Raw genomic sequence first — 26,968 nt, 5'->3', positions numbered from 1 at the left:
GTAGTTTGTAGCTAGCCTTGCCTTCTCTAGCAAGAGGAAAAGCTTGCTTGTATCAAGACACTAGTGTGCATCAATTAGCATGATGTCATTTGCTTGATGCTTAATGGTGGCTATAAATGCTAACTGGTGACTATTACTTTCAGTGAATGGAAGCTGACATCCACCAGTATAGTGTCATTTGCTTCTTCATAATTGGTGGCCACATGATGCTGAAAGACGACTATTAGTAGCAAGGCAAGGCACACACTTATACACTGCTGTCATAAACAGTGCTTTACAAATGGGAAAATCCACTCATTTTACTACTACTCATTTTACTATTTTACAAATACTACTATTTTAAATATTAAACAAGAATAAAAATTAAAGCCATAACAGAACCATTATTAAAGCAATAAATTAAAAACTTCAATTAGGTCAAAAAAGTGCCGTTGCAGAGAACGCATGAAGGTGTTCAACGTTGGGGTGCTGATATTTTAAACAGCATACATGACATGAATGTTTACATTACTTGCAATTATTTTTTTACATTTGACATTTTATAGTAATGTGTCATACTCACTAAATGAAGCGAGACTGGTCATTTCATTTGATCCATCCATCTTAAAATTTACATACAATGTAAAGTGCAAACGCCCACTTTCAAATTATGTCAGAAACTGAAAAACAGCAGCGTTATTTATATTTATATGCTTATGTATGCAAGTATGTGCTTATGCTGTTTAAATGCTAACTCCAACAGCTTTAAATTGCTCTTTGCTTTCATTCAGTATTAGCAGCCAAACTGTCGATTTAAGCTGCCGTTGCCCGTCTCAGAGCCTCCTCAGATTCCCCCCATGCTTCACTGAAGTGGGCGGGCTGGAGCTGCAATATTATCTCCAGTGTTTTTGGTGCACAATGTGACAGAAGCTGCTGTGCTAGAGTCTGACTGAGTCTAATACAGCCTGACTGAGGCTTTTTCACTGTTTTTAGGACCAGTTTTATACATTCATAACAGGAACCTGTTAAAGCAACCATGGGAAAAGTAGAAGGTGGAATGAAATGTGTGAAATATCTGCTCTTCATATTTAACTTCATATTCTGGGTAAGTGGTGCCTTTATTCTAAATGCCTATATGGAATGTATGAACTGATTAAGGGTACCATTAAAGGGTCCGTGCTTGTTCTTGCATTTGTGCATGCTGTTGATGTTGACTTGGTGCGGTTTTATGGACTGTAATATTTTGTTTAATGCAGAAATGAAGGCAGATTTGGCTGATATAGAGAAAGCAAAGCTCCTTTTTCTCAGTGCGGGTCTGTTTATCACAGCGGAGCATGGAAAGGCTGACAGGGGCAGGCCCCAAATCACATTTTCCATGAAGGAAAAACCCGCCACCCCTTTTCCTCCTGCGGTGTGTGTGTGTGTGTGTAACGGGCATGGAGCTGGAACAAGAGCTTCAGAGCAAAACACACTGCTTTACTGTTCAACCCTGTTAAAACTATATGAGCCTGGAGCTGTTTTAAAGGGCTCATAGCATGGAAAACCACAATTTTACCCACATTTTGTAATATAACGCAGTACAGCATGTAAGTTGTGTTAAGGTTTAAAAAACATGCCATGTGTGTTTTTTTGTGATATCACAAAAACACATTTACATCTGCTCATCCATTCAGCTTTTTTTTCGAGGCATTTAGCCATGCCCCCTCACACTGAAGTTATAAGGAGCGTTTCTACCAACACTGCTATCTGAATGAGGCACAGCCAATCAGAATGGAGCTTATTTACATGTATCAATCTAACCAAAACATCCTGTTTAATTCTAAAGGAAAAATGTCTATATAGAAATTAATTATGACTATTTTTACCACATAAAACCACACAAATGTTATAAATTAACCTAGTCATGACTTGAATTGTAATGTAAATGGGCTCAAATGGGACATAACCCCATGATTAGATAAGCCCAATATTTTTCCAACATTTCTGCATAATTAAGTGGTAAAGTTATAAAAAAGGCACTCAGAGTGGCTAATCTGTTCAAGACAAACAGAATAATTCACAGTGGTGGCAAAAAGAACCAGAAGTCCACCTCTAAAAGCTCCCACACAGAAAAGTAATATTTAGTTTATGGTTATGAATCAACAGCTGGATGTTTTATGATAGTTTTGAAAAGATTTTGGCCTTAAAATTCATTCATGGTGGAAGGATACATAGTATGCTGGGTGCTGTGAGGACGAATAGTCTCCAGAGAAAACTAATTACTTTCAGATTTTCCATCTTCAACATTCATTAACATCCATATAAAACTTAGAAGACGCGGGTGGGTTCACTGGTGGTTTTGGATAGTAAATGAAATATTTCTATTTGTGTTGTAGTCATGGTGACCCCTTCTTCCTATCACCATCACTGTAAAGAAATCTGAACCATTTCAGACCAAACAACCCTAAATCACTCTGTTTGCATCTCACACACTGAATTATGGGGGAATTTTGGTAAATCAATGGAATTCCTCTTTTAATAAAAGCACAATAATCTCAGCTGTTGTGTTTTTAAGGATTGCTGCAGGATTTTCTCAGTTGTGTTCAGTGATATATCTCAACAGGTTGAAGAAGTTTTGGAAAAAGAGATGGATTAACAAGTTTTAAAGTCTACATTTTGCACATGTTCAGCATTAAATATTGTGATTACACTGTGATTAGACTTTGTGTAAAATCTCTAGGGCAGCAAAATCAATAAACCGGTTTATGTTGTGGTTTACATAAAATCTCTTAACAACCGTAAAAGATCTTGCTTTAATTGGTTTCTTCACTTTTAATCATTAATTTTACAGCTCATTCTGAAACGTCTGTGGCTTTCTTGCAGCTGTCATGCTGAGTGTCTCTCAGTTGTACTGTCAGGTGTTTGTGAAAGCTGTGTCTGATAACAGGCCTATGTTTTAAATTACAACTGACATTTCAGGTTATCACTGTTTTGGTGGGTTTTGTATTGTCCTGTATAATTAGAGCACTTATCTGATAGAGCATGTGGGTAATTAAATTTTCATTTCTGAGATCAGGAATCGATTCTGTTTCCTGTCAGTTCTGAATTAAAGTGTTTTAGACTCTACAAAGGTAATAATTATGTACTACTGGTTGGTTTGTCCCAGGTAAATGAAGGTTCTTTTTTAGAGCTGTTCTCTATTAGAGCAGCTTCTGCTGCTCCCTCTAACAAAACAAATCCCAACCATCACAACCTCTACAACTTTTCCTCACCATGATAGAATATACTCAGATACATGAACCTCACCCCAACCCTTCCTCTGTATTCTGACTCACTGTATTCTAACTCAAACGCAAAAGCCCCACCCATTTCTGCCCAATTCACTCCTGAAGGCTGTGTCAAGATGCTTAAATCGCGCCCTCTGTCTGCCTATGTCACTCTAATAGGCTGCATCCAGATAAATAATTGCAGTTACTTCACTCTAATAGGCTGCATCCAAACAACTAAGCCCCACCCCTCTCCATCCATTTCATTCTAATAGGCTGAGTGCAGACACAAGCCACACCTGTCTCCATAAACATCTAAACAAAAAAAAGCCCCAGCTCTCTCCACCTACTTCATTCTAATAGGATGGATCCAGATGCAAAAGCCCCAGCCCTCTCCACCATTTTCATTATAATAGGCTGCATCCAGACACAGAAGCCCCACTCTTCTCTGCCCACTTCACTCTGCTCCACCTCAGGAAATTCTCAGGAATTTCCACAAAACAGCAGTTGATTGAAACACTGATTGAATCACATACTCTTTGCCAGACTGAAAAGCAGTCACTACAGTGGAGAAATATAAAATGTAGTGCACAAATGATGTTACTGTTCCATAGTGAGATATAGAATGCGAGCCAAAATGAAAAACAAACTCAAATTCCCTGTTTCTTTGTTTCTCAATCTTTATGATGATCCAGCACAGAAACACAGTTCAAAGATTCCTATTATCATGAGATCATACATGACTCACATCCGGAGTTATGAGGCTATGAAGAGGGACTGAGATACATTCATGGAAAGCTTCATTCTTCATTTAGTCCACATCAGAGACACATCTGAAATGGCGTGCAGAGAGTTTACTGCTGCTGAAGTTGCTGTACCGGTTTTGGAAAGTAGTGAAAAAGGTAATGAAGCATTTTGATATGAAACATATGAGGATCATGTTATATGAAGAGCCTTTAAAGAAGACTAAGAAGAGATGAACAAATCAAGAAACCCCTCAGAGGGGTGTAAACAACATTAATCAGTGTAATATGTTACTGTTTCAACTGTGTTTACTGCATTTCACTGTTTTGGCTGCATTTCAATGAGGCAAATGAATTTGAAATACAAAATAGAAGTGAAATCAGTGTAACATAGGGTTTGTTTTTCATTCTAGCTCATATTCTATGTCTCATTATGGAACAGTACTGTGATGTGTGCATTACATTACACAACTGCGTTTTAATTTGGCACATATGCTTCTCCTTAAAGCACAGATGAATGGTATGTAAATGGTATGTTTAAAAGAAAAGGCATCCTCTGTGTAGTTGATTACTGTTACATGGTATCCATTATCATCTTCATGCAGTTGTGGGGGTGGGGATGCATTACCCTGCAGTTCATCTGTGAATTCTCTGCTCAACAATCCAGGTCGTTGGCCTTAAACAATGCAAATTCTCCAGCATTGTCCCTCAGCGTTCTACTCTGCTGGAAGAATGAGCCCTAAGATTAAAGATCAAACTGTATCCAGCTCTTATTGCTTGGCCTAAACAATAGAAACATTTTGTAAAAATTGGTGGAATTTCCCTTCAAGAACTCTTGAAGGGAAGCTTGGGATGATTCAGCCAAGCAATTTGCAACACAGTGAATGTCCAAATTTACCAAACAATGACTTTAAACTCACACAGGCTTGTGTAAGTGTGGTGATGTTAACAGAGGTTAAGACAGCAGTGTTACTGTAGAGGGAGAGGGAGAGGGAGAGGGAGAGGGAGAGAGAGAGAGAGAGAGAGAGAGAGAGAGAAATAATTAAGCGTCAGAAAAAACAGAGAGGTTGGTGAGATAAAAAGATGAAGAGATAAAGAGAGAGACAGAGAGAGAAAGAGAGAATGATTGGAAAAGAAGATGATGAGGAGCAAGAGCAGCAGGTCAGTGGGGTATAAACAGGGTTTGTCACAGATTGAATCACGTGCTAGTGTTAAAGACAGACAGTTGGTATGATCTGACCTAAATAGGCCGGGTGAACAGACAGGTCATCAGCAGATATATTGTGGACGCAGCGCTGACTGTATCTACATACACACATGCATGTGTTCAGAGTAGGTGGATATATGATATCTGATCAATAAACTGAGGCTCTAACTGATGATCCACTGTCAGGCATTATTACCTACAATTCCCTTCAGATCAATTCCAGACTCATAATCTTCACCGCTGCCACACCCAGTGCGCTAAACACAGAGAGAGGAGGGGGATCTACAGTGTACTGGATACTGCACGTCTCTATAACAGAACACGTTTAAAAAATAAATACTGTAAGGGAGTTTTATTCACTCACGTACTAGGCAATAATACTGAACCTACAAACCACAAAATTGGATTTGTAATAGATTAGGGAGCTGTAGTCTCAAATATAAGACATGTAGTCACGTACTACTATGTCTCAGTTCAGATATGTGTAACAGAAGAAAATAAAAACTAAATAAAACTTCAGTTGTGCTAGAGTTGTACTCAGTCACAACCTATAGGACTTCACAGTACTGCGCAAACAAAAATAAATTACACACAGTTGGACTTTAAAAAAAAAACTACATTAAAGACATGTAGTGTCATACCACAGTGCTACAGCATTGTAAACAACATGTAAACGTTTACATGCAGCCTAATAATCTGTTAATTAACCGACTAATAGCTCAATTGGAATAGAATACGTCCATATAAACACCTCAATTGGAATAGTATAGTCTAGAACGAGGTGGGTAAACCTCTAAATAATCCGCCAAATAGAAGAATATTAGCCGTGTACGCGCCTGAATCCGATTACACTCCAATCGGAACGAGTAGTACGTTCTGCGCATGCGCGTCGCGTCATGGCGAAAGGTTCATACCGTTCAACATGACGAGCAGAAACTGGTCTACAGAGGAGACGAGGTTTATACTCTGAGCTTTAAAAGACGGCGGTAGTACGGACGTCCAGCTTATGTGTCTCAGAACACGACGTCTTCTTCTCGCCGCTTCCTTTATAAGTACATGTGAAGGATGTTTTTCTGAGTCTGACACCAGTTTAAAGCAATTAAAAACACAAGCCTGCCAACTGGAAACTCATCTCACGCGGACTGGACATCACGTGATGTTCGCTGTCAGGGTAACGTTTACTCTAAGCTTTTCTAAGCTAAGATTTTCATCAGATTGTTGAACAGAGTGAGAATATAAACACCTCAGTCTGAATCTGTTGGCAAAATTGACAAAAATATTTGCATGTAAACAGCCACTCACTCCTCTACTCTTAATGATCTCGAGATGCCGCGCACAGTCAAGTCTATATATATATATAGTTCATGTTGAGACTTGACATATATATATATATATATATATATATATAGTTCATGTTGAGACTTGACATATATATATATATATAGTTCATGTTGAGACTTGACATATATATATATAATATATATACACACAGAGTTGCTAAACTTTGTTGTGTTTAATTACAGAGCAAATTACAGGCTTATAGAACCAACTAAAACCTTGCAGAACCATCTACGCTGCTGCTGAGAGTTCCTAACACTAACAGCACAGTGATAACAGTAAAACTGGGTTCTGCTGCTGATAGAAGCTGATCTCTGATTGTGAGTGTGGAAATTCACCTCAGGGCTAAAAAAAGTCACGATAAAAATCCAAAGCCAAGCTGGAATTTCTGTGTTCATAACAGCATTTTGGAGATGGAGGTGAGATGAGCTCTTTAACTCTGACACTCAGTTCTCACAGTGCTCACAGTTTCTTACTGACTCACCATGCTCTGTTTGATCACTGCAGGTTTTCCTGACTTTGCCAAGAACTGTGCTCTGAAGATTCACACAGCTTCACATTTTTGGTGAATGATCAAGAACGTATGATTCCACAAGTGTGAAATTACTGGCAAAAAAAACAGCATGAAGGAAAAAGTGTGAGAGGAGCAGAGAGGAACTCATACCGGTTCTGATGTTCACTGGGATTTACATTAAATCTACAGCAGTCTGTAGACACCAGCATTTATTCTGAAATTAATTAAACTGTTTAATGGAGAATTCCTGTATAATTCTCAGTCATTCTTTTTTTGAGACTTTAAAAAAAAGTTCAGTCAGAACAAACCACCAGAATGGTTTGGGGAGAAATGCTCCATTATAGAGAAACTTAACAAGTCAAAATGAAGTTCTAATGAAATCAATATCCAGAATAAGGTTCTAATACATTTAATATGAAGAATAAGGTCCTAATATACTTAATATCCTAAATAAAGTTCTAATAATATTAACATCCAGAATGAAGTTCTAATAAAATTAACATTCAGAATGAAGTTCTAATAAAAATACTATCCAGAATTATGTTCTAATAAAATTAACGTTTAGAGTAAAGTTCTAATGAAAACATCATTAAAATTTAAATTATAATAAAATTACAGTGTAGAAAGTGGTGATCAGATTTCAGGAGTAAATTAATATAAATTAAAAATTGTATATTATTTATTTTTAACACTTTTTAGTGAAAAATCTTAAGAACATTAAAAATCTTTATAAAATATTCTTGTGTAACTTGAGTATTTTTAATCTAAACAGTTTATTACTGGTTAAAATAATAGAAGCTATTAATGTAGTGAACCACTGTAGTGTTTTAATATGAGGAGATTTGTTTGGGTGATTGTTAATATCTGATTAAGCTGTAAAGCTGAGTTTTCTGTCAGTAATTATGGGATGAAAGGTGACTGTGGGTCATTGCTGGTGTTTATCACTGCAATCTCTCTGAACTCTGTTTACCCACAGAAATGGAAACACACAGGCTGAAGATGTGAGGACAGGGCAGATAAATTGAACAAAGCAAAATATGCTGTCTGTCAAATGAACACTTCATCTTAAAGCAAAAGTTCCACAAAGTCCCCCAGTCCAACCAACATTATCTAAAAAGTAGTTACCTTTGAAATAAGGTACTTTCACTCGACAAAACAGTTTAAAGAATGCGGATCACATAGAACATGACTTTCCTTGATTTTTGAATTTTGTGTAAACACATTTACAAATTTATTCAGTCTGCAGTGGTTTAGCTCAACCCATTCTGTGTGCAGCAGTTGAGCCCCACCCATTCAGCCTACAGAAGCTTAGCCACACCCATTCAGCCTACATCAGTTAAGCCATGCCCATTCAGCCTACAATTGTTTAGCCACACCCAGTCAGCTTACAGCAGTTAAGCCCCGTCCATTCAGCCTACAGCAGTTAAGCAATGCAATTCAGCCTACAGCAATTAGGCCACACCCATTCAGCCAATAGCACTTAAGCAATGCAATTCAGCCTACAGCTATTTAGCCACGCCCATTCAACCTACAGCAGTTAAACCTCACCCTTTCAGCCTACAGCAGTGAAGCCTTACCCATTCAGCCTACAGACGTTTGGCCCCGCCTGTGCAGCCTACAGCTCAGCCCATCCATAGCTGAAATTATAAGGAATGGACTGCCTTTTCAATTAAGTACAATACAGGACAGCCATTCAGAACAGACCTCCTTTACATATATCAGTTTTAAAGGCACATGAACATGAACAGTGTGTTTAGTTGTAAGGGATAAAGAGAGGCTGGAAAATGATGAGATATAAATTAATCATGACTGTGGTACAGAAAACCATAAACAATATGAGTGGAGCTCAGAGAGAAAATAAAATGCAACCAACAAGTGAGATATGGGCTCTGTAACACAATGAAAAATGTGTAGAAATAAGTTGAATAATCTTATGGTTTTCATAAAGGAAAAAACATTTGATAATATTGGCTGGAGTTAAGATTAAGCGACTAAGATATTCTTTGCAGTGAATTTACTGAACACTGATGCAGTTGAGAGAACAGTGCGTTCTGGATATGTTCTATGGAGAATGACAGCATCATAAATCCTCTGTAATGATGTTAGTGTGTATAGCCTGGCTCTCAGAGCACAGGAAGACATTAGAGTGATTAGTTGTTTCCTGAGCTTCAACACAGAGCAGATAAATGATCCATCTTGTGGTTGAGTGACAGAAAGTACAGCCTGGACCAGAACAATCAGGCTTCTGATTGTTTTCTTTTCATCCTAAAAATAAACAACAGAATGTTTTAGAATCATGAAACATAAAATAAAATTTATGACAGTTAAAATGAAAAAGAAATGTTTTGTACTAAAAGCTCAAGAGTTTTTTTTAACCTGTTCTCTTCCAGTGAAGCTTGTGTTCCGACTGGGTTTGATCTGCTCATCAGATGACCACTGTCATTAAAGGAAAAGAGTGACACATCATAGGAACTTTTATCAAGATCATTTAAGGACTAATACCTCCTATCCTTGTGTATATGTATGTTTATTGAGGTCATTTAAGGACAAATATCTCCTCATCTAGTGTATAGGAGCAATTTATAGGGTTGTTTATGGGCTAATATCCCCACTGTATCCAACTGGAGAATTTATTGGGGTTGTTTATGGTTGAATACCTTCTATTCTAGCTTAAAAATGCATTTTTTGGTCGTTTATAGACCAATATCTCCTATTTTCACATATAAGAGTGTTTTATTGAGGTCGCTTATAGACTAATATCTCCTTTTCTGGTGTATGAGTGTTTTTTGAAGGTGTTTATGGACAAATATCTCCTATTCTAATATATAGGAGTGTTTTTTTTAAGGTCGCTTATGGACTAATATACCCTGTTCTAGTTTAAGAGTGTTTATTAAAGGTGTTATTGACTAATATATCCTATTTTAATATATAGGAGAGTTTTTAAAGTCACGTACGGACTAATATCTCCTATTCTAGCATATAGGAGTGTTTATTGGGGTAATTCATGGATTAACATCTCCTATTCTATAGGATATATTAATCTGTATTATATAGGAGTGTTTGTTGGGGTCATTTATGGATTAATATCTCCTAATCTAGCATATAGGAGTGTTCTTTAATGTTGTGTATAGTCTAAAATCTCCTACTGCAGTGTACAGGAGGGTTTTTTTTGTGTATTCATGTGTATCCAGCGCTTCTAATGAGTTTACAGTGTGGAATTGTAAGGGAGGGTGTGTTCCTGATGTTATTGCTGTGTTCTGTATGGCTCTATTCATCAGCACCCTAAAGAACAGCAGTGGAAATTTCCTCAGCAGTGGACCGTTTAACAGCAATGTAAAAACACAATAAAGCTGAAAGAGCTCAAATGTTTCCACACATGTAAAAGCATCTGTCCATCTCCAGAAACGCCACAGAGAGTCGTTCACTCTGGAAAAATGACTTCAATTCAGAAATCTGGCCCTCTCGTTTAGGGCACCGTGTTTTTCCGCAAAACAGAAGTGATTTATTTTGTTTTCAGCTTGTCTGCAGAAGTGAAACTCTAGACATCGCTCTGCATTTGAAACTCACTAAACGGCTTTGTTTGTCAGTTATCATTAATAGACAGCGAGCTGATGCCAGTGAATGGGCGATGCACAGTGGATGTATTGTGTGCTGGTTTATGAGTTTTTAATGGGACTCAGGCAGATGGGCAGGGGGCAAAGGGAGGGGCACAGAGGTGATGTAATGCAGGGTGATGTTACAGGCAGATGGTGGGGGGTGGGTCAGTGGTGGGGAGTGGTTTGGTGAGGTGTGATGATGTTTGTGTCATTAAAGATGCTGCTTATCCTCAATGCTGCAGGGATACAGAGTGACTGATTAAAGAGAGTTCAGCAAAAACTCTAATTAACCCAATTTGTATCACAAATATAGTAAAAGGACCATCATCACATGTAGCAAATCAGACAAAAAATATTATATCAACCTTAATTTAAACTTGGAATACACTGAGGGTGGCCTTCGCTTAGAGCATCATACAATAATAAAAGAATGACAAAGAGAAAATATAAATTTATGATAGTAAAAGTATAAAGAATGCAAATAAATAAGATCAAAAAATTATTATTAAAACAATAAGACAAAAAAGCTGTTTACAAGTCTAAACAGTCAAATTTAACTATTAGACCACCAGTAATAAAAATAAATAAATAAAATAAGTAGGGAACACACTTAGAGAAGATGCTTCTTCAAGGGTTCTTTAGTAAAGAAAATTATTCTTTACACAAAACCATGGACACTCATAGAACACTTAGCATGATTAAGGGGGTCTTACTAGGGTGAAATGGTTCTTCAGTATGATGAAGAATGTGTTGTGATATTGTTTTATGTTTTGAACAGGGTTCTATATATCACCAACAATGGTTCTTCTATTGTTACCATGTCAAGTTACAGTGTAAAGTCAATCACGTACAGCTCCTCAATTTAACTGCAACAGAAAGCAAGAGCTGATCAGGCCATTTCTCCTTTAATGGTCAGCCTAACAGTGACCATTACTCACTCTGACACTGAGAGGGGGGGGGCATAGATAGGGAAAGGAGAGTGAGAGATAGAAAGAAGGAGGGAGAGAGGGAGAAGAGAAAGAGGAAAAGAGAGATAGAGGAGAGAGCTAGGGAGAGGAGAGAAAAAGGGAGATAGTGAATATGAGACATAGAGGAAGGGAGACATAGGGTGAATAATAGGGTGAAGAGAGTAGAGAAGGATACAGGGAGAGGAGAGGAAGGGAGGTAGAGGGAGAGAGAGAAAGAAAGGGCTAGAATGAAAAAAGAGAGTAAGTAAAGTTGTTTTTTCATAGCAGCAGCAACTTATTAACTATTAAATGTTTACTACCCAGATACACAGCTTTACACAGCACTTTCTCAGATACCTCATTTTCTAATAGTCTAATAATAACAGTTGTAATAATAATAATAATAATAATAATCTCTCTCTCTCTCTGTGTAGCTGATGGGCTCTCTGGTGTTAGCAGTGGGTTTATGGTTACGGCTGGAGCAGGACACTGTGGCCCTGCTGGGAAGCGACGGAGCACCTGAAAACTTCTTCATCGGTGAGTGAAACTGTCCTGTTTACACTGTTCATCACCTCATTCTTCAGACCCTCCTAATAAAAAAACAATTCAGAAAAAAAAGTCAAAGCTGATTAAAGCCTTACACTGGGAGTAAAGGCAAAAGCTGCCACTGCTGCTGTATGATTTCCATTAAAAAGCACTGACCAATAGAAGGGGATGCTCTGGAAGTGCTGCACATGATCCAAAGGTCACCATGTAGAAGGTAGAAAGGCCCCCAGCATTGGGCTGTGGAGCAATAGAACTGTGTTCTCTGGAGTGATGGAGCTCCATCCAGTTTTTGAGATGAGTGATCCAGAACTGACCATCCAACATTAGCACCTGACCTCACAGTTCCAACATCTAGTGTAAAGCCTTCCCAGAACAGTAGAGGCTGTTACCACAGCAAAGGCTCACAGACTCCTGATATGTTGTGTTGGATTGACTCACATCCATATGTGTAAAGATCACATGATAATCTGTATCTGTCAAAACACACATTAACACCCACAAAACACACACACGGCTGAATTTACTACAGTTGTGTTCGTCTACAAATAAAGCATTAAATTATCTGTTGTAAACATGCTCTCTGCTCTGCTCTCCTCCTACAGCAGTGCTGCAGTGTTTTTAAACCCATACAGAAAAAATATATGGATATAGATTTTACCATATTTTAAATATTGTAATTTGTATTCCAATATCTTCATTTTAAATATTAGCAAATGAACCTTCAACATGACAAAAGTGAGTGTTGTAGGTATTGATACTCTGTGATGCAGTTATGATTTGATATCTTGTTTATTTGAAATACATTGCGTGTAAGTGTCTTATCTGAGAGCTGATTAGTTAGCCTTACTGCTACTGAGAACTGACTAGTTAGCATTACTGCTACTGAGAACTGACTAATTAGCATTACTGCTACAGCGCTGATTGGTTAGCATTACTTCTACTGACCTAGAATAGAACTGTAAGTTCAGCAGGTTCTTGTTTCATTCAGTTCTGTTTTTAAAAATGCAGTGGAAAAGTGCATTATGACTGTGATGGGCTAAAATACAGTAAATAAATACATAGTTGCAAATGTCAGCAATTACTATAAAATGATCGTAGTTAATGATGTAAATGTATTGAAGTTATTAAAATACTCTGTCAGCATCAGCGGTTTAGCACTTGTGAGTTCTCAGTCAGCTCAGAGGTTGACTGATCCAGGATGTTGACACTTCGCTTGGGTTAAGCACAGGAAGTTGTGGTTGCGGATATAAATAAATGCAGTTAAACAGCTCCCACATATCACTACCTGAACCAGTCTAAACCACCGCACAGTGATAGAGTGAAACTGTGGAGAATTTATGGAGGACTCACAAGTTAAACTCCTGTATGAGCTTTTAGTGACTCAGAAGGGAAAGAAAGTGAGTCAGGTGTAGGGGTGGGAATCTTTAGGCACCTCACGATTCGATTCGATTTATTTGCGATAAAGTGAGCAGTTATGGTGAAATAAGATGGTGGTGGATGTCCACACAGCACATGTTACAGCCATCCTGCCTGTTTACTTCAGTGATTTTGTAACTTTGGATTTGGTCTCGCTGCGTCAGTAAAATATTTTCGAGACTGGATGCTGAATCTTGGTTCCAAAGTGTGCTGCATAGCACAAAAGTTGTTTCCTGGTGCGATAAATCTGCAATGAGAGACTGTCTCTCTGTAAAAAGCTGCAATGATGAAGTCGCTTCTATTTCTAATTTTTCTGTTCTGCCTTAAACAGTGCAGCAGTTACATTCGGCTCCTCAAGCAGTAATGAGTGGGTGAATTTAAGTTGGAATGGGGAAAGCCTCATAAATCTGACAAACGTTGAAAGATGTTTTACAAGAAACTGCTCTAGTTTTGAGAAAAAGTTTCCTGGTGGAGATGGGAGGAAAACGGCTATAGCTAAAGCTTAAAGCAGAGCAAAGTAAGTCTGCGCTCTCATTTAGACATTTAGTCTGTACTAAGACATCAGCACACACTGAGACATATTGGACATTAAATGTTGCGGCTCCCAAGGTGGCTTGACTTTGTTGAAAGGACAAAATGGCTCTTCTTAACATTTGGGTTGTGACTCCTGACTAACCTGGCTTTAATGCAGAGGGAGCTGGTCGGATTTCTCACTCATCCGCATGTGTTTTTTGTTATGTGCCGCCACAGACTGTCCGGGCGCTGCGCTTACCCACTCCCAAGTTTCACCTTTCATGTTCCGTCATCATTACGTTATAAATTCAATATTTAGAAAATTGATTTTTGACATTTATTAATTGATTCAGAATCGTTCACTTCTGCATTGCGATGCATCTAAGAATCGAGTTTTTCTGTGAGTAATTGAGTGATTCAATAGTTCAGTAAAGATATGTGTGATTCAGTAAGTTAGCCTTTATTTAAGTTAAGTTAAAGTGACCCTTATTAGTCCCACAATGGGGAAATTTCACCTCTGCATTTAACCCATCTGTCTAGTGAAAAACCCCACACAGCGCCCGGGGAGTAGCTGGGGGTTAGATGTCTTGCTTGGCGCTAGCTGTAGAGGACTGGCCAATCATACTTTTTTCAATGGCCCCAAACCATCAGGTATGTCAGACACTGTTGTTAAAGCCAGTCTTAGAGATGAGATGATGTCACTCTGGCATAGTGAAAGTGTCTTTAGGCGGCATGCTCTGTCCGACCACTCAGGGTCATTAAATGTCCACCTACAGTCCAGACTCAAAAATAAATCATAGCTATATTTAACTGCAGTGGGTCATTTTCAGCCTACACCAGCTCCTGAGTGTTGAAGGTGCCCTGAAATAAAGTCATGAACTAGACTTGATTTCAAATGATTCAAATACATACAACATCTAAACATGAATAACACATTTACTGCCCAAAGTGAGAAAACAACAATTTCTGTACAGTATTAATTAACAGTATAATTGATCGCGTATAATCAGTGAATGTAAATGTAAAGGTGTTTGGCTGATTTGTTCTTCACTTACCTTCTTTCACTGAAAACACTGTTAATGATCGGAACTGGGCAGCCTTTTAGAGTAAAGTGAGCAGAACGGTGTGGGGCTTATTAATCTAGGTGTGTCCTAACAAAGTGAAGTGAGAAGGGGCGGGCTTATTTATCTAGGTGCATCCTAGCAGAGTAAAGTGAGCAGAAAGGGGTGGGGCTTATTTATCTGAGTGTGTTCTAACAAAGTGAGAAGGGGCAGGCTTATTTATCTAGGTGCATCCCAGCAGAGTAAAGTGAGAAGAAAGGGGAAAGGCTTATTTATCTGGGGGCATCCTAGAAGAGTCATCTCAGCAGAAAGGGGTGGAACTTAGGTATCTCAGTGAATCCTAGCAAAGTAAAGTGGGAAGGGGTGGGCCTATGTATGTGCATACAAACAGAATAAAGTGTACAGGGTGTGTGGCTTAGGTATCTGGGTGCATCCTAGCACAATAAAATGGACAAGGTGCCATGGCTTATGTATTTGGATGCATCCTAGCCGAGTAAATGGGGAAGGAGGTGGGGCTTATATATCTGGGTGCATCCTAGCACAGTAAAGTGGGCAGGAGGTGGTGTTTATATATCTGGGTGCATCCTAGCACAGTAAAATGGGCAGGAGGCATGGCTTATGTATCTGGGTGCACCGTAAAGTGGTCAAGGGGTGTAGTTTATCTATCTGAGTACATTCTAGCAGAGTAAAGTGGGCGAAAAGGGGTGGAGTAAATGCATGTGGATATATCCTAACAGAGTAAAGAAAGAGGGTGGGGCCTGTTTATCTGTGTGCACCCTATCGGAGTAAAGTGAGCAGGGAGATGGGGTTTATGTATCTGGGTATGTCCTGGTAAAACAAAGTGGTCAGGGCTGAAGCCTATGAATGTGGGTGCATCCTATCAGTAAAGTGAGCAGGGGGGTGGCTTATGTATCTGGGTGGATCCTTTCAGATAAAAGTAGGCTAAAAGTAACTCTGTAGAACCTAGAACATTTTAAAACAGAAATCAGAATCAAAGATCTAAAATAGAACCTGAACATATATGCTGCTGCTGTTTTTCATTCCTAACAACTAGCTGAAACCTGCTTAGACAACAGCTTGATTCACAGTCAGCGACATATCTAGAACCTCTAGGACTTTTTTAAATCAGAGAATAAATCAGAGTGTGATTGGTTGGTTCCTCTGTCACTTTCTGATTACACTGGTAGTTAATCTTATGTGTGAGGCCTGCAGCCCAGCTCCTGAAGACTTAACCAATAGGAGAGCTTGCTCAGCTAAATCTGGCTAGACATAAAAGAGAGAACAATCCTGATTGGCTGATTTTCTGTTGGATGTTTTAAGATTTTAACCCAAACAAACAAACACTGAATTAAGAGCATGACTACTATACTTAAAGATTAAATGCAACAAACATGATGATTCTATTAAATTAACATGAACTAAATGTTTGAAAATCTAAACTCTAGACTAATGAAAATCTAGACTAGCTCTAAGAGTTCCCCTCTCAAGAAAAAGAATGATTGTTCTTGATGTCCTGAGTCTTCGTTGCGGAGCTGCACTCTTTGGAAATGACTCTGCACGCTCTCTCACTCTGCTCTGTCACTCACACACACACACACACACGCGCACACACATGCAGACACACATACACACACACACTTGTTTCCGTGGTTGCCATAGCAACTGTGTAAATGTTATCTGAACATGGCAGATTGGGTTTGGAAGGAAAACACACACACTGTTTTGATGGCCCGTCCCGTCTCCTCTGAACTCGCTTTGCTTTTCTATGAGTTTGGAGGGCAAGAGAGTCAGAATGGAACACATAAAATGAATAATAGAGCAAGAGTCCATTTCTCATAATAAAATAAGAAAGCGGACATCTTAGATTCTATCAAAATAGGTAAGGATGGCTGGAATGTCATGTTCCATATGCAGCGAGAACACTATAAACAAGGGCTTAGAGACCCCTTCGTTTTTAAATCTATCATTTGTATCTGTTTGAAGAAATTATCTCATAAAAAAACACTATTAACTATTAACTTAGAATTGTCAGATAATGTGATATTATTGTTTAGATATTTTGGTCAGTTACAATTATTAAATATTTTCAAGAGACAATCACACATACCATATATTGTTATTTTCTGGGTTGCTCAGATATCTCATTCATGCTGGGTATTAAAAACTCAGCAAGACATTATTTTTCATTTCAGACTAAGTTGCATGTTTACTAACATGAGAGTTCTGATGTGTGAGTCATGTGTGAAAACATGTCATACAGGATCTAACTCACTGATGCTGATGTCACGGCTTGATGGCATCACTTTGGCTAGTGAAAACCGATTCTGCTGGGTGTTCTGATATGTGTATAATGCCTGTAGGCTAAACTGTTCTGAAGCTGTGAAGGCTAGAAAGCAGTTGTGCACATTGCCTGGAAAATGCATCAGAGGCTTTCAGAGATGTTAAGTGTATTTAAGTGGAATACTGATGGAGTTGTACTCTGCTGAGTGTTTACACATCATAACACTTACTTCTAGTGCAGTATATTAGTCTTCTTCTTCTTTCGGCTGCTCCCTTTAGGGGTCATCTGACTCCATCTTGCCCTATCCACTGCCTCCTCTACTTTTACACCAACCATCTCCATGTCCACCTTCACTACATAGTGCAGTATATTAGTAAATAAATGAATCTACTTTGTTATTTACAGAGTCATATTTAGTTGCTATCTTGACTTAATTGTTTTGTGGTCTCAAGATGACAAGCATTGTTGTCTTCAGATCACAACTTAATTATCTTGTGATCAGTGTTTTTTTTTTTTGTACTGATATTTTATACTTTAACTCAAGTTGTTTTTGTTTTTTTATAGTGTAGGGTGTTTGCCCAGGTGGGGATTGAACCCCAGTCTACAGCATAGAAGGCAGAGGTGTTAACCACTACACTACACCAACCACATCAATACTTTTAGTCAAGTATTGCTTTACACTACTTTACCCTCCTGTCATGATTGGCCCCTCCCAGTCCTGTCCTGTGTTTGCGTTGTTTTGGTCCAGCCCCCTCGTTTCATGACTCCACCCCCGATTGTCTCCACCTGTTTCCCGCCTGGCCCTCATTTGCCCTTAAGCCCTGTGTTTGGCCCATGTGTTTGTTGGTCTTTGTTGTTTTTTTTGAAGTGTTGTTTGTTGGAGGTACTATGTACTGTTGTGTGGTCTGTTTGATTCTGGTGTCTGTCCCCCAATCAGTCCGTGTTGCAGACATCCCAAGTGTCCCGGAAGCTCTGGGAGTCTCCCGCATATTATACGATTATACATAGCGGCTCCCTGATGCCCACAAGCCAGATAAAATCTCCTGGAATCTAGAACGAGCGGCCAAGAGCGCACACAAACGCACACGTAGGCGACACAGACTTTTTTTTCCCGTTCACGAAAAAACTTCCGGGAGACTTGGGATGTCTGGTGTTGGATCTATGACCCTGGACCGTCTTGACTATGACCCTGGATTTGCCCTTAATAAATGTCGCTTATCTCCGCATATGTGTCCACCTCCTTGCTCACCATTACAGAAAGACCAGCCACCAAAGGCATGTGGCTGTTCCGTTGGGACGAAACTCCGGCTGTTTCCACGCAGCCCGAGTTACCCACTTTCCAATGCCGCCAAGCAAATGAGAGCAAATCCCCTGGCGCTGAGGCAACATGAGTGCCTCCGGAACCGCCGCCAGTCACCGCGCCTCCGGACCCACCGCCTACGCCCATGGACGTTGCAGGCCCGCCTGCTCCCATGGATGTCGTTGCAGGCCCGCCTGCCTCATGGATATTGCAGCCCCTTTGTTCCCGCCCATCCCACCCTCGCCTGTGTCTGTTTCCCGAGGGCCTCCTGTTCCTTCTGTGTCTGCTTCTGTGTTTTCTGTTTCTGTTCCTTTGTTTTTGCCCTGCGCTGTTCCTGGTTTTGTCTTGTTCCCGTCTGTAGTGTCTGTGCCCATTCCCGTGTGGTTTCCGTTCCTGTGTCTCCTTTCGTTTCTGTCCCAGTTTCTGTCTCCGTTTCTGTGCCGGTGTCTGTTTTGGTTCCTGTTCCCCTGTCTTTTGCATGGTCTGTGGTCCGTTCGTGTTTTCCTCATCCTGTTTCTGCGGTCATCTCTCGTTCTGTGTCATTTTGTGGTGTGCCTCTTCATCCTCCATCCATGTTTCATCCTCGTTCTGTTCCTGTTTCGTCTCTTCCTGTGTTGTCTCCCGTTTCTGTGCCCTAGTCTTCAGTTCCACATTCCTGTGTCTCTGTCCCCATTTCGACTCCTGTTTCTGTCTCGCATTCTCCTGTCTCTGCTTCTCTGCCCGTTTCTGCTCCTGTGCCTCTGCTCCTGTGCCGGTCACGATTGGACCCTCCCAGTCCTGTCCATTTGTTCATGTTTTGGTCCAGCCCCCTCGTTTCGTGACTCCACCCTGATTGTCTCCACCTGTTTCCTGCCTATCCCTCATTTACTCTGTGTATTTAAGCCCTGTGTTTACCTTTGTGTTTGCTGGTCTTTGTTGTTTTGAAGTGTTGTTTGTTGGATGTATGGATGGTCTACATACTGTTGTTTGGTCTGTTTGATTCTGGTGTCTGTCATGTCTGTCCCCCAATCAATTTGTGTTGGATCTATGACCCTCATAGATCATATGACCGTCTTGACTATGACCATTGATTTGCCCTTAATAAACGTTACTTATCTCCACATATGAGTCCGCGTCCTCGCTCCCCGTTACACCACCTCTGAAGCTTTACTTCCAAAAAAAAGAAAAATGAAAAAATACAGGAAAATTTTCACATTACACTAATTTTATTTGAAGAGGCATTCATTGTGAAGGCAGTACATACACTGTAAGCGTGCTTTGTCAATTCAACCTGAACAAAAACTGTATTTAACAGGCACTTCATCTGATTTTATTCAGCTCAAATAAATACTATGAATTAATGAGGTAGTTTAGTTTAGCTGAACAAAAGCCATAGATTTTGTCAATTAAAACCTTAAAAACACTTCTGCCTTACTCTAGCAGGTATGATATGGGGGGTCAACTCCATCTCGCCTCAGATAGTGTGGTAAAAAGTGTTAAAAAGTGAATCGTGCAGCCTGTGACTGAATCCCAAATTAATTTCTGTTCCACACGATGTGCAATTTGGAACTATTAGTTCATGACCTACTTAGTGCACTACAGAGGGAGTGACAGAGCCATTTGCGATTCAGGAGATGAGAGCTGTTAGACATGCACGTCATACACTGCAACATTGCAACATTTCCACTTCCTGTCATTTGCCTTGTAGCCTTGTCAAACTGTTTATTACAAGCTAGAATGAAAAGTCTGTGAAGTTTGAAAAAGCTGCTAATAGCACTTAAGCAATGGTAGAAGATGGCTGACTGTTTTTAATTGGGTTTATGCAGTAATTGCAGGTAGTTGCTGTGGTGTTGCTATGAGGTTCCTGTGGTTTCCCATCTAGTTGTTAAAGGGTTGTTTGGTGATTAAGTAGCTTTCATGATGAGATAGGTTGGTAAGGAGTTGCTACTCTTACTGTGGTATCCCAGGTGGTTGCTAAGGTGTCACTCAGCTGTTGCTATAGTATCCTAGGTGGTTCTAAGATGTGGAAGGCTGTTGCTATGGAATTACAGGTCGTTGCTAAGGTATTGGTAGGCCATTGCTATGGTATCCCAGATGATTGCTAAGGTTTTGCTAGGCTGTTGCTATGGCATCCATAGTAGTTGCTCCTACGTGTGTGTATACGGGTGCACTAGTCTGTATCTAGTAGTTACCTTTGATACTTCAGAACATTTCGCTATTGCTTTACTGTAGGAAGAAACATCTTTTAATATGCACTGTATGAAAACTGTATGTCCAGTCACTTAAAATAGTGCAAGCAGCCTATTCAATTATCTATTAGAACAAATTAGATCTTGATTATGGATGATTACTAGAAGCATTTCAATATGAGCTTTTAACAGTAGTTTAGAAAAAAAAACTGTCAAAACATTATCCAGACAAAAAAAACGTGCTCTTCATAGTAAGAAGATCATCGAGTAGCTGTGCTGAATTTACAAGTTCATGTAGTATGTTTGATGGGTTTTGTTATGGAGTATGTAAACAACAGAAAAGCAAATAACATATATAAGTAAACAGATGTAACTCAGGGTGATCTAGTAGGTCCTTAGAGAAGCTCTCTCTCTCTCTCTCTCTCTCTCTCTCTCTCTTTGTGTTCTCCTTCTCATTTTGTGCTCTGCCGAGTTATGCAATTACCCCTAAAAGACTGCACACTAGCATGGATTCAGCATGTCTGAGGTTTCTTAAAATGTAGTCGATCAGTCAAGATATTTTTGGCTTTCAAGGTTTGCCTTATAAGTTTGTAATACAATATGTCACAAAATGTGTTAAAATATATAACAAAGTGTCACATTCATTTTTGAGAACATTTAGCACTGGAGCTATGAGGCTAATATTGCTAACTTGTAATGAAAGCTTTTACCCCACCAATTAGCATGTTGCTAGATCTTTACTTTGTTTATGTTGCTAGGTCTCATACTGTGTGAAGGTGTTAGTATCTCTGATAGGCTTGATTATGTGGTTTCTGACACTGAATGAAACACTTATCTACATGGATTGAGATACATTTTCATAAAGCTACAGGCAGTAGTAGCAGTCTGGAAGCTTATGCATTTCATTTTTGCCAAACTATTTAGTTCATATGAAGCTCATTGTTTAAAAGCTATTTAAAAAGAGGAATGTTTATTATATCACTTTCAGGTTTCAAAATTAACTACTTTCTCTTTCAGTTGTAGTCATTAAAGGAGAATTCCACCGATTTCCCCAAATCCCCCCTTTGTTCAATGTTTGTAAACAGAGTGACCCAGAGTGGTTTGGTGTAAAATGGTTTAGATTTCTTTACAGTGGTGATGATAGTAACCAGGGGTCACCATGACTACAACACATATATAGACATTGTATTTACTGTCCAAAACCACCAGTGAACCTACATGTCTTCTTAGTTTTATATGAAATGTTGATAATGGGATAACGTTGATAACGTTTTCTTTTGGGGACTATTTTAGCTTTTTTTACACCAAAATCTTCACAAAACAATATTTCAGACATCAGGCAGTGTATTCATAACCATTTTATGTATTACCTTTCTGTGAGGTAGCTTTTAGATGTGAATGTCTGGTTCCCATCACCACCGTTGTGAAACTTTTGACTTGGTAAGCTTCTGTGGAACCGAGCATTTTACACCAAACCACTCTGAACGACTCTGTTTACATCTTGATCATTTAAATATGCAGAATATTTAGAACAATCTGTGGAATTCGCCCGTAATACTTGATAAGTTTATTTACTCTGATGAAGGTCATCTCTAGTTAAATTGGCCTTAAACTCTGACTTTGTTTGTAGGTGTGTATATCCTGATTGTGGCTGGTGGTCTGGTGATGTTGGTGGGGTTTTTTGGCTGCTGTGGGGCAGTGAGAGAGTCCCAGTGTCTGCTCGGCTCAGTAAGTCCAACAAAAACACTTCCTCTCCATGGCTTGCCAGACTGTTTTTATAGTTCCCTGACAAAAATGTCCAAAACCCAAAAAAAATGCATGAACAAACACCCAACAAAAAAATATATATCAAAGACAGTGTGACGTCATTTTAAACTCAACATGAAATAATACAGTATGTGACCAACATGATAGTAATAATAATTTTCTTACATTACATCAGTTGGTGAATGGAAATAAAGGACGTTTATTATGAAATTGCCTATTGCCCAGTTTCCTCCCCACTTACCACAAATGTAATGGATTAGATTTCTGTTTGCACATCCAAAAAAAATAAGTCAGTTCTTCCATCACATCCAGTTCAAGGTGCATTATATTAATAATAATTTAGTGCTTCTCATACCATCATCGTGATCTCAGACAGCTCATATACAAAACATCATGTTTTTCCACTGTTTCACTGTCTGTGACTAAATCTTTGTTTAATTTCAGTTCTTTGCCTGCCTGCTTATCATTTTTGGGGCAGAAGTTGCTGCTGGTGTGTTCGGATTCCTAAATAAAGACAAGGTATGAGAGGTCTAGTTCTGGAGTTACTCCTGTCATTTTTCTCTATGTTTAATGTGCATTACATAATTATTTAAATGCAATTTCTCATTTTTACAAATTAATTACTACAACTGACGTGCCAGAGTGTGACAGCTGCACTATTTAAAATACAAGTAAGAAACTGTATAGGAACTGAAGTCTGTTCTTCTCTTTTTGGATGTATTTGGTCTAAAATAAAACACTAAAGCTCCCAATAAGAGGAGTGATCAGTGTTACAGCAAGAATATCAGTTGAACCTGCACACCAGAATGAAATGAAAGAGAATTAGGTGGTAAATACTGATGGCTAAAAAGAATTATGGACAAAGTATGTTACTTTACTCACTAATATAGGTGAGAAGTTAATGGTCATTTATACTGTTCAGAATAATGTAATTTTCCTCTCTCTCGCCAACAGATAATTCAGGACATTCAGACATTTTATAAAGAATCTGCTAAAGACACAACGAGCAACAACACTGTCATCATCTCCAGCTACCACAGAGTTGTAAGTCTAATTGTTCGTTATTATGGACATTTTTATACTTGGTATGACTTTTTAATCATCTGGAGCTGTTTCTTTCCACATTGACCTGTACAGTGTCACACAGTTTATTCATCTTATAGCATCAGTGTAGTGCAGGACACAGGAGAGGCCAAAATTCCACCACGACACGTGCTGTTTATTTAACACAAGCAGAATTGCACACACAAAACAATGAACTTGCAGGGAACGTCACCACTAGCCATACACTTCACCCTCACAGTGACCACAAACTCCAACTAAACACAGTTCCTAACACAGAATGACAGAAGCAACACATGCCACTTTCTGCATAATTAAATGGATACTTTTAGGCTGGGCTGCAGTACATGACTTTTAAAATCCTAACCGATCTCTAAAATGGAGAGCATCACAAATTTAACATGAGTTTGTCACAGAATGTCTTTTCTTTTTGTTGTGAGGGCACTCACACTAGACCACAAGCCAAAGAGAGAGAATAACACGCATAATGAGGTTCAGCTACAAGTAAGAACTTAAACTCCCAGATGTCCTCAGAGATCACATGACACACACAGAGCTTAACTCTCTGGAGCTGTCTGGAGCTTTTATACACAGAGAAAGCACAAACTGGGGACTAATATGTGGTGAGAAACGTTGATATTACAGTGAGATCTGGAGAAATATTTCTCTACAAACTGGCAGCTGAGCTGAAACTGTAAAAAGTGTGACCAGACATCTGGATCTATACATTATAAACATTATGTCTTCCTGTGTTTTACTCTCAGCTCCTCTGTCACAGCTCCACTTCGCTCTTCAAGCTCTCAGATTGGCTGTTGTTTGAATAATTTATTGAGAAAATCTCCAACTGTCAAACACTGAAAACACTTCCCACAGCATGCTGCATCAACCATACAGGAGGGGGCACAAGCTGCAACAGCGGTACTCCACTTGGCCATCTTACTCTTCCTCCACCGCCCACCACACCATCAGCGCTGGCATGAGTGTCGCTCACTAACTAAACCCACACAGAATACACAATAAACACATACCTTTAACTGACTAACAATAACATAAGCAACATTTAAGTCCCTTTTCTGGAGGAAGCATATTCCCTGGCATGGCCAACAGCATGGCCACATTGCCAGTAGCAGATTAAAGCTTTTAATGGTTTTATCAACAAAACAGCAGCAGTAAATCAGTGTGGGAAAGTTTTTCATTTTGATTTCTTTAAATGTTAAAGTTTAGTGTGTAACTTTGCAGACAGAAGGGTCAGTATTGGTCCTCTCAGTGTTGATTGCTTCAAACAGCTGAAAAACATTGCCAAGCTAGTTTAATATGAGAAGAGATATTCTCTATAGGGTTTAAATCTGACCAGCCAAAACCAAGTGTCAAACCACTGCATTTTTTTTGCTCGGTCTGTATTTTCAAGTATTTATTATACTTTCCTTCTGTATACAGAATAATTGGCTAATAAAACAATTCTATTTGTCCTGTAGCTGAACTGCTGTGGCACTACTTCAACTCAGTCCACCCAGTGTCCCAATATCCCCCCTGATACTAAGGTAATCAATTTTTATAATGACTTAAAAATATGCTGATTTATCTCTATAATGTCTTTCACTGTAATAATGTATTACTATAATGACTCTTTCTTTACTCACCGTTTTCTGTAATATTTCTTTCACAATACAGTAATTTCATTCTCAGTCTCAGAGAGGCTGACTAGGTTCTGTTCATATAACACAAAAAAGGCTAAAGTGGATGTTTCAGTTTAATCATTATGGATTTTATAATCTACAGGACTGTGAATCAGCCATTGAAGAGTTTTTCAACAGTAAGCTGTTCATTATCGGTTATGTGGGGATCGGAATCGCTGGAGTCATGGTAATACCACCTTCATCATTTTGCTGCACTGATATTACACATCTACCTCTTAAAATCTAGCCTTATTATTCATTTATTACTCTTGAAGCTTTAAAATTCAGTATTCACAATAAATTGTTTGGCCTGTACAATAAATAATTCAGTATTAAGTATGAATTATTCAGAATCTACTATGATATATTCTATGAATTGTTCTGCATCTACTATGAAGTATTCAGTAAATTCTATTAATTATTCAGTATCTGCTATGAATAATTTAGTATCTGCAATGATTTATTCAGTATCTGATATAATTTATTCAGTATCTGCTATGATATATTCTGTGAATTACATTTATTCTCCACAGATTATCGGTATGATCTTTAGCATGGTGCTGTGCTGTGCAATCCGGAACAGTCGGGAGGTGATCTAACAAAGCCTGTCTGACCTTTTACCTCTTATCTCCGTCCACCGCTGACTCCAAATAGCACACAGCTCTGAGACGAAAGAAACATCCTTCTGTCAGAATACTTAAAAATCCTTAATCAGGAGTGAGCCGGAGGACGACATACAACTGATCATTTTTCCCTCTCAGTCTAACCCGTCTGAGATTCTTAACGTTTGTTTTTTTTTTTCATTTGTTTTATTTTTGCTTTATTACCTGCTGGAAAGGTGTCAGCAATGTTCCATTTTGACATGAGGGGTTTATTTATGTGTCTGTCTTTGTTTCCAAGTTCTAAATGTTCTGGACACTGTTCGAGTGGAACTCCCTCTTGGCCGAGTTATTTAAAGACGGGCAGATTTCTCAGCTGTGCCCGCCGGTGCCAGTGTGGCATCACATGACTGATAAAGATATGATGTAATGTGAACTGCAGGCAGCCTATGGCATGCTGGGAGATTTGACGGGATGGGTTTGAGTCATGACTGCAGTCTAACCTCACAATTTCCATTCATACTCACTATTGCTCAAGCTTTCACCTTCATCCAGACAACCGCTTACAAATAGTGGGGTCCAAACATCTGAGACCACTTTGAAAATCTAGGATTGTTATTTATTCCTGAAAATAAACAATGAAAATATTAGGATCTTGAAAAATGTAAAGCAAAAAAAGGTTTGACAAGAGAAGGTAGAGAAGACATATTAAAAATTCTGGATCACAATTCAAATGTGTGAAATTGATTAAAACAGATTTTAAAAAGAGTAGAAATTAAAAAGGGAACTTATCATATTTTCTGGTCACTCTACAGCCTCTATATGCATCATCCTACCAGTGCAGTGATAAACAGGGTATGAAAATGATGTAATTCTGTTATATCGAACCACATCCGTAAAGTTAGAACACCACTGACAACATTACTAAAGTCTGAGCTTTTCTAGAAAATACTCTACTGCATATTCTCCACTGCATTGTATGTACATTAATAAATTACATTTTTAAATTA

General features: G+C 38.9%; 1 protein-coding gene across 1 annotated transcript; it reads left to right on the top strand.

Annotated features, from left to right (window-relative positions):
• The first annotated feature begins 897 nt into the window (after positions 1 to 897).
• On the top strand, positions 898 to 26,968 carry tspan2b (tetraspanin 2b). The gene is made up of 8 exons (XM_017693363.2): positions 898 to 1,084; positions 12,004 to 12,106; positions 22,485 to 22,582; positions 23,066 to 23,140; positions 23,576 to 23,665; positions 25,159 to 25,224; positions 25,463 to 25,546; positions 25,893 to 26,968. Exons 1-8 carry the CDS (start codon positions 1,016 to 1,018, stop codon positions 25,956 to 25,958), a joined length of 651 nt encoding a protein of 216 aa, XP_017548852.1. The 5' UTR covers positions 898 to 1,015; the 3' UTR covers positions 25,959 to 26,968.

Source organism: Pygocentrus nattereri, chromosome 9, assembly GCF_015220715.1.
Source record: "Pygocentrus nattereri isolate fPygNat1 chromosome 9, fPygNat1.pri, whole genome shotgun sequence".
Lineage (NCBI taxonomy): Eukaryota > Metazoa > Chordata > Actinopteri > Characiformes > Serrasalmidae > Pygocentrus > Pygocentrus nattereri.
Note: the sequence above shows the minus strand (reverse complement) of the source record. Positions and strands in the feature narration are given on the sequence as shown.

What these genes read in the sequence shown, in the direction of transcription:
- tspan2b (XM_017693363.2), top strand. Translation starts at nt 1,016, where the DNA reads ATGGGAAAAGTAGAAGGTGGAATGAAATGTGTGAAATATCTGCTCTTC. An exon ending in ACCTGAAAACTTCTTCATCG is followed by an intron (nt 12,107 to 22,484) that starts GTGAGTGAAACT and finishes CTTTGTTTGTAG; the next exon opens with GTGTGTATATCCTGATTGTG. An exon ending in CCCAGTGTCTGCTCGGCTCA is followed by an intron (nt 22,583 to 23,065) that starts GTAAGTCCAACA and finishes GTTTAATTTCAG; the next exon opens with TTCTTTGCCTGCCTGCTTAT.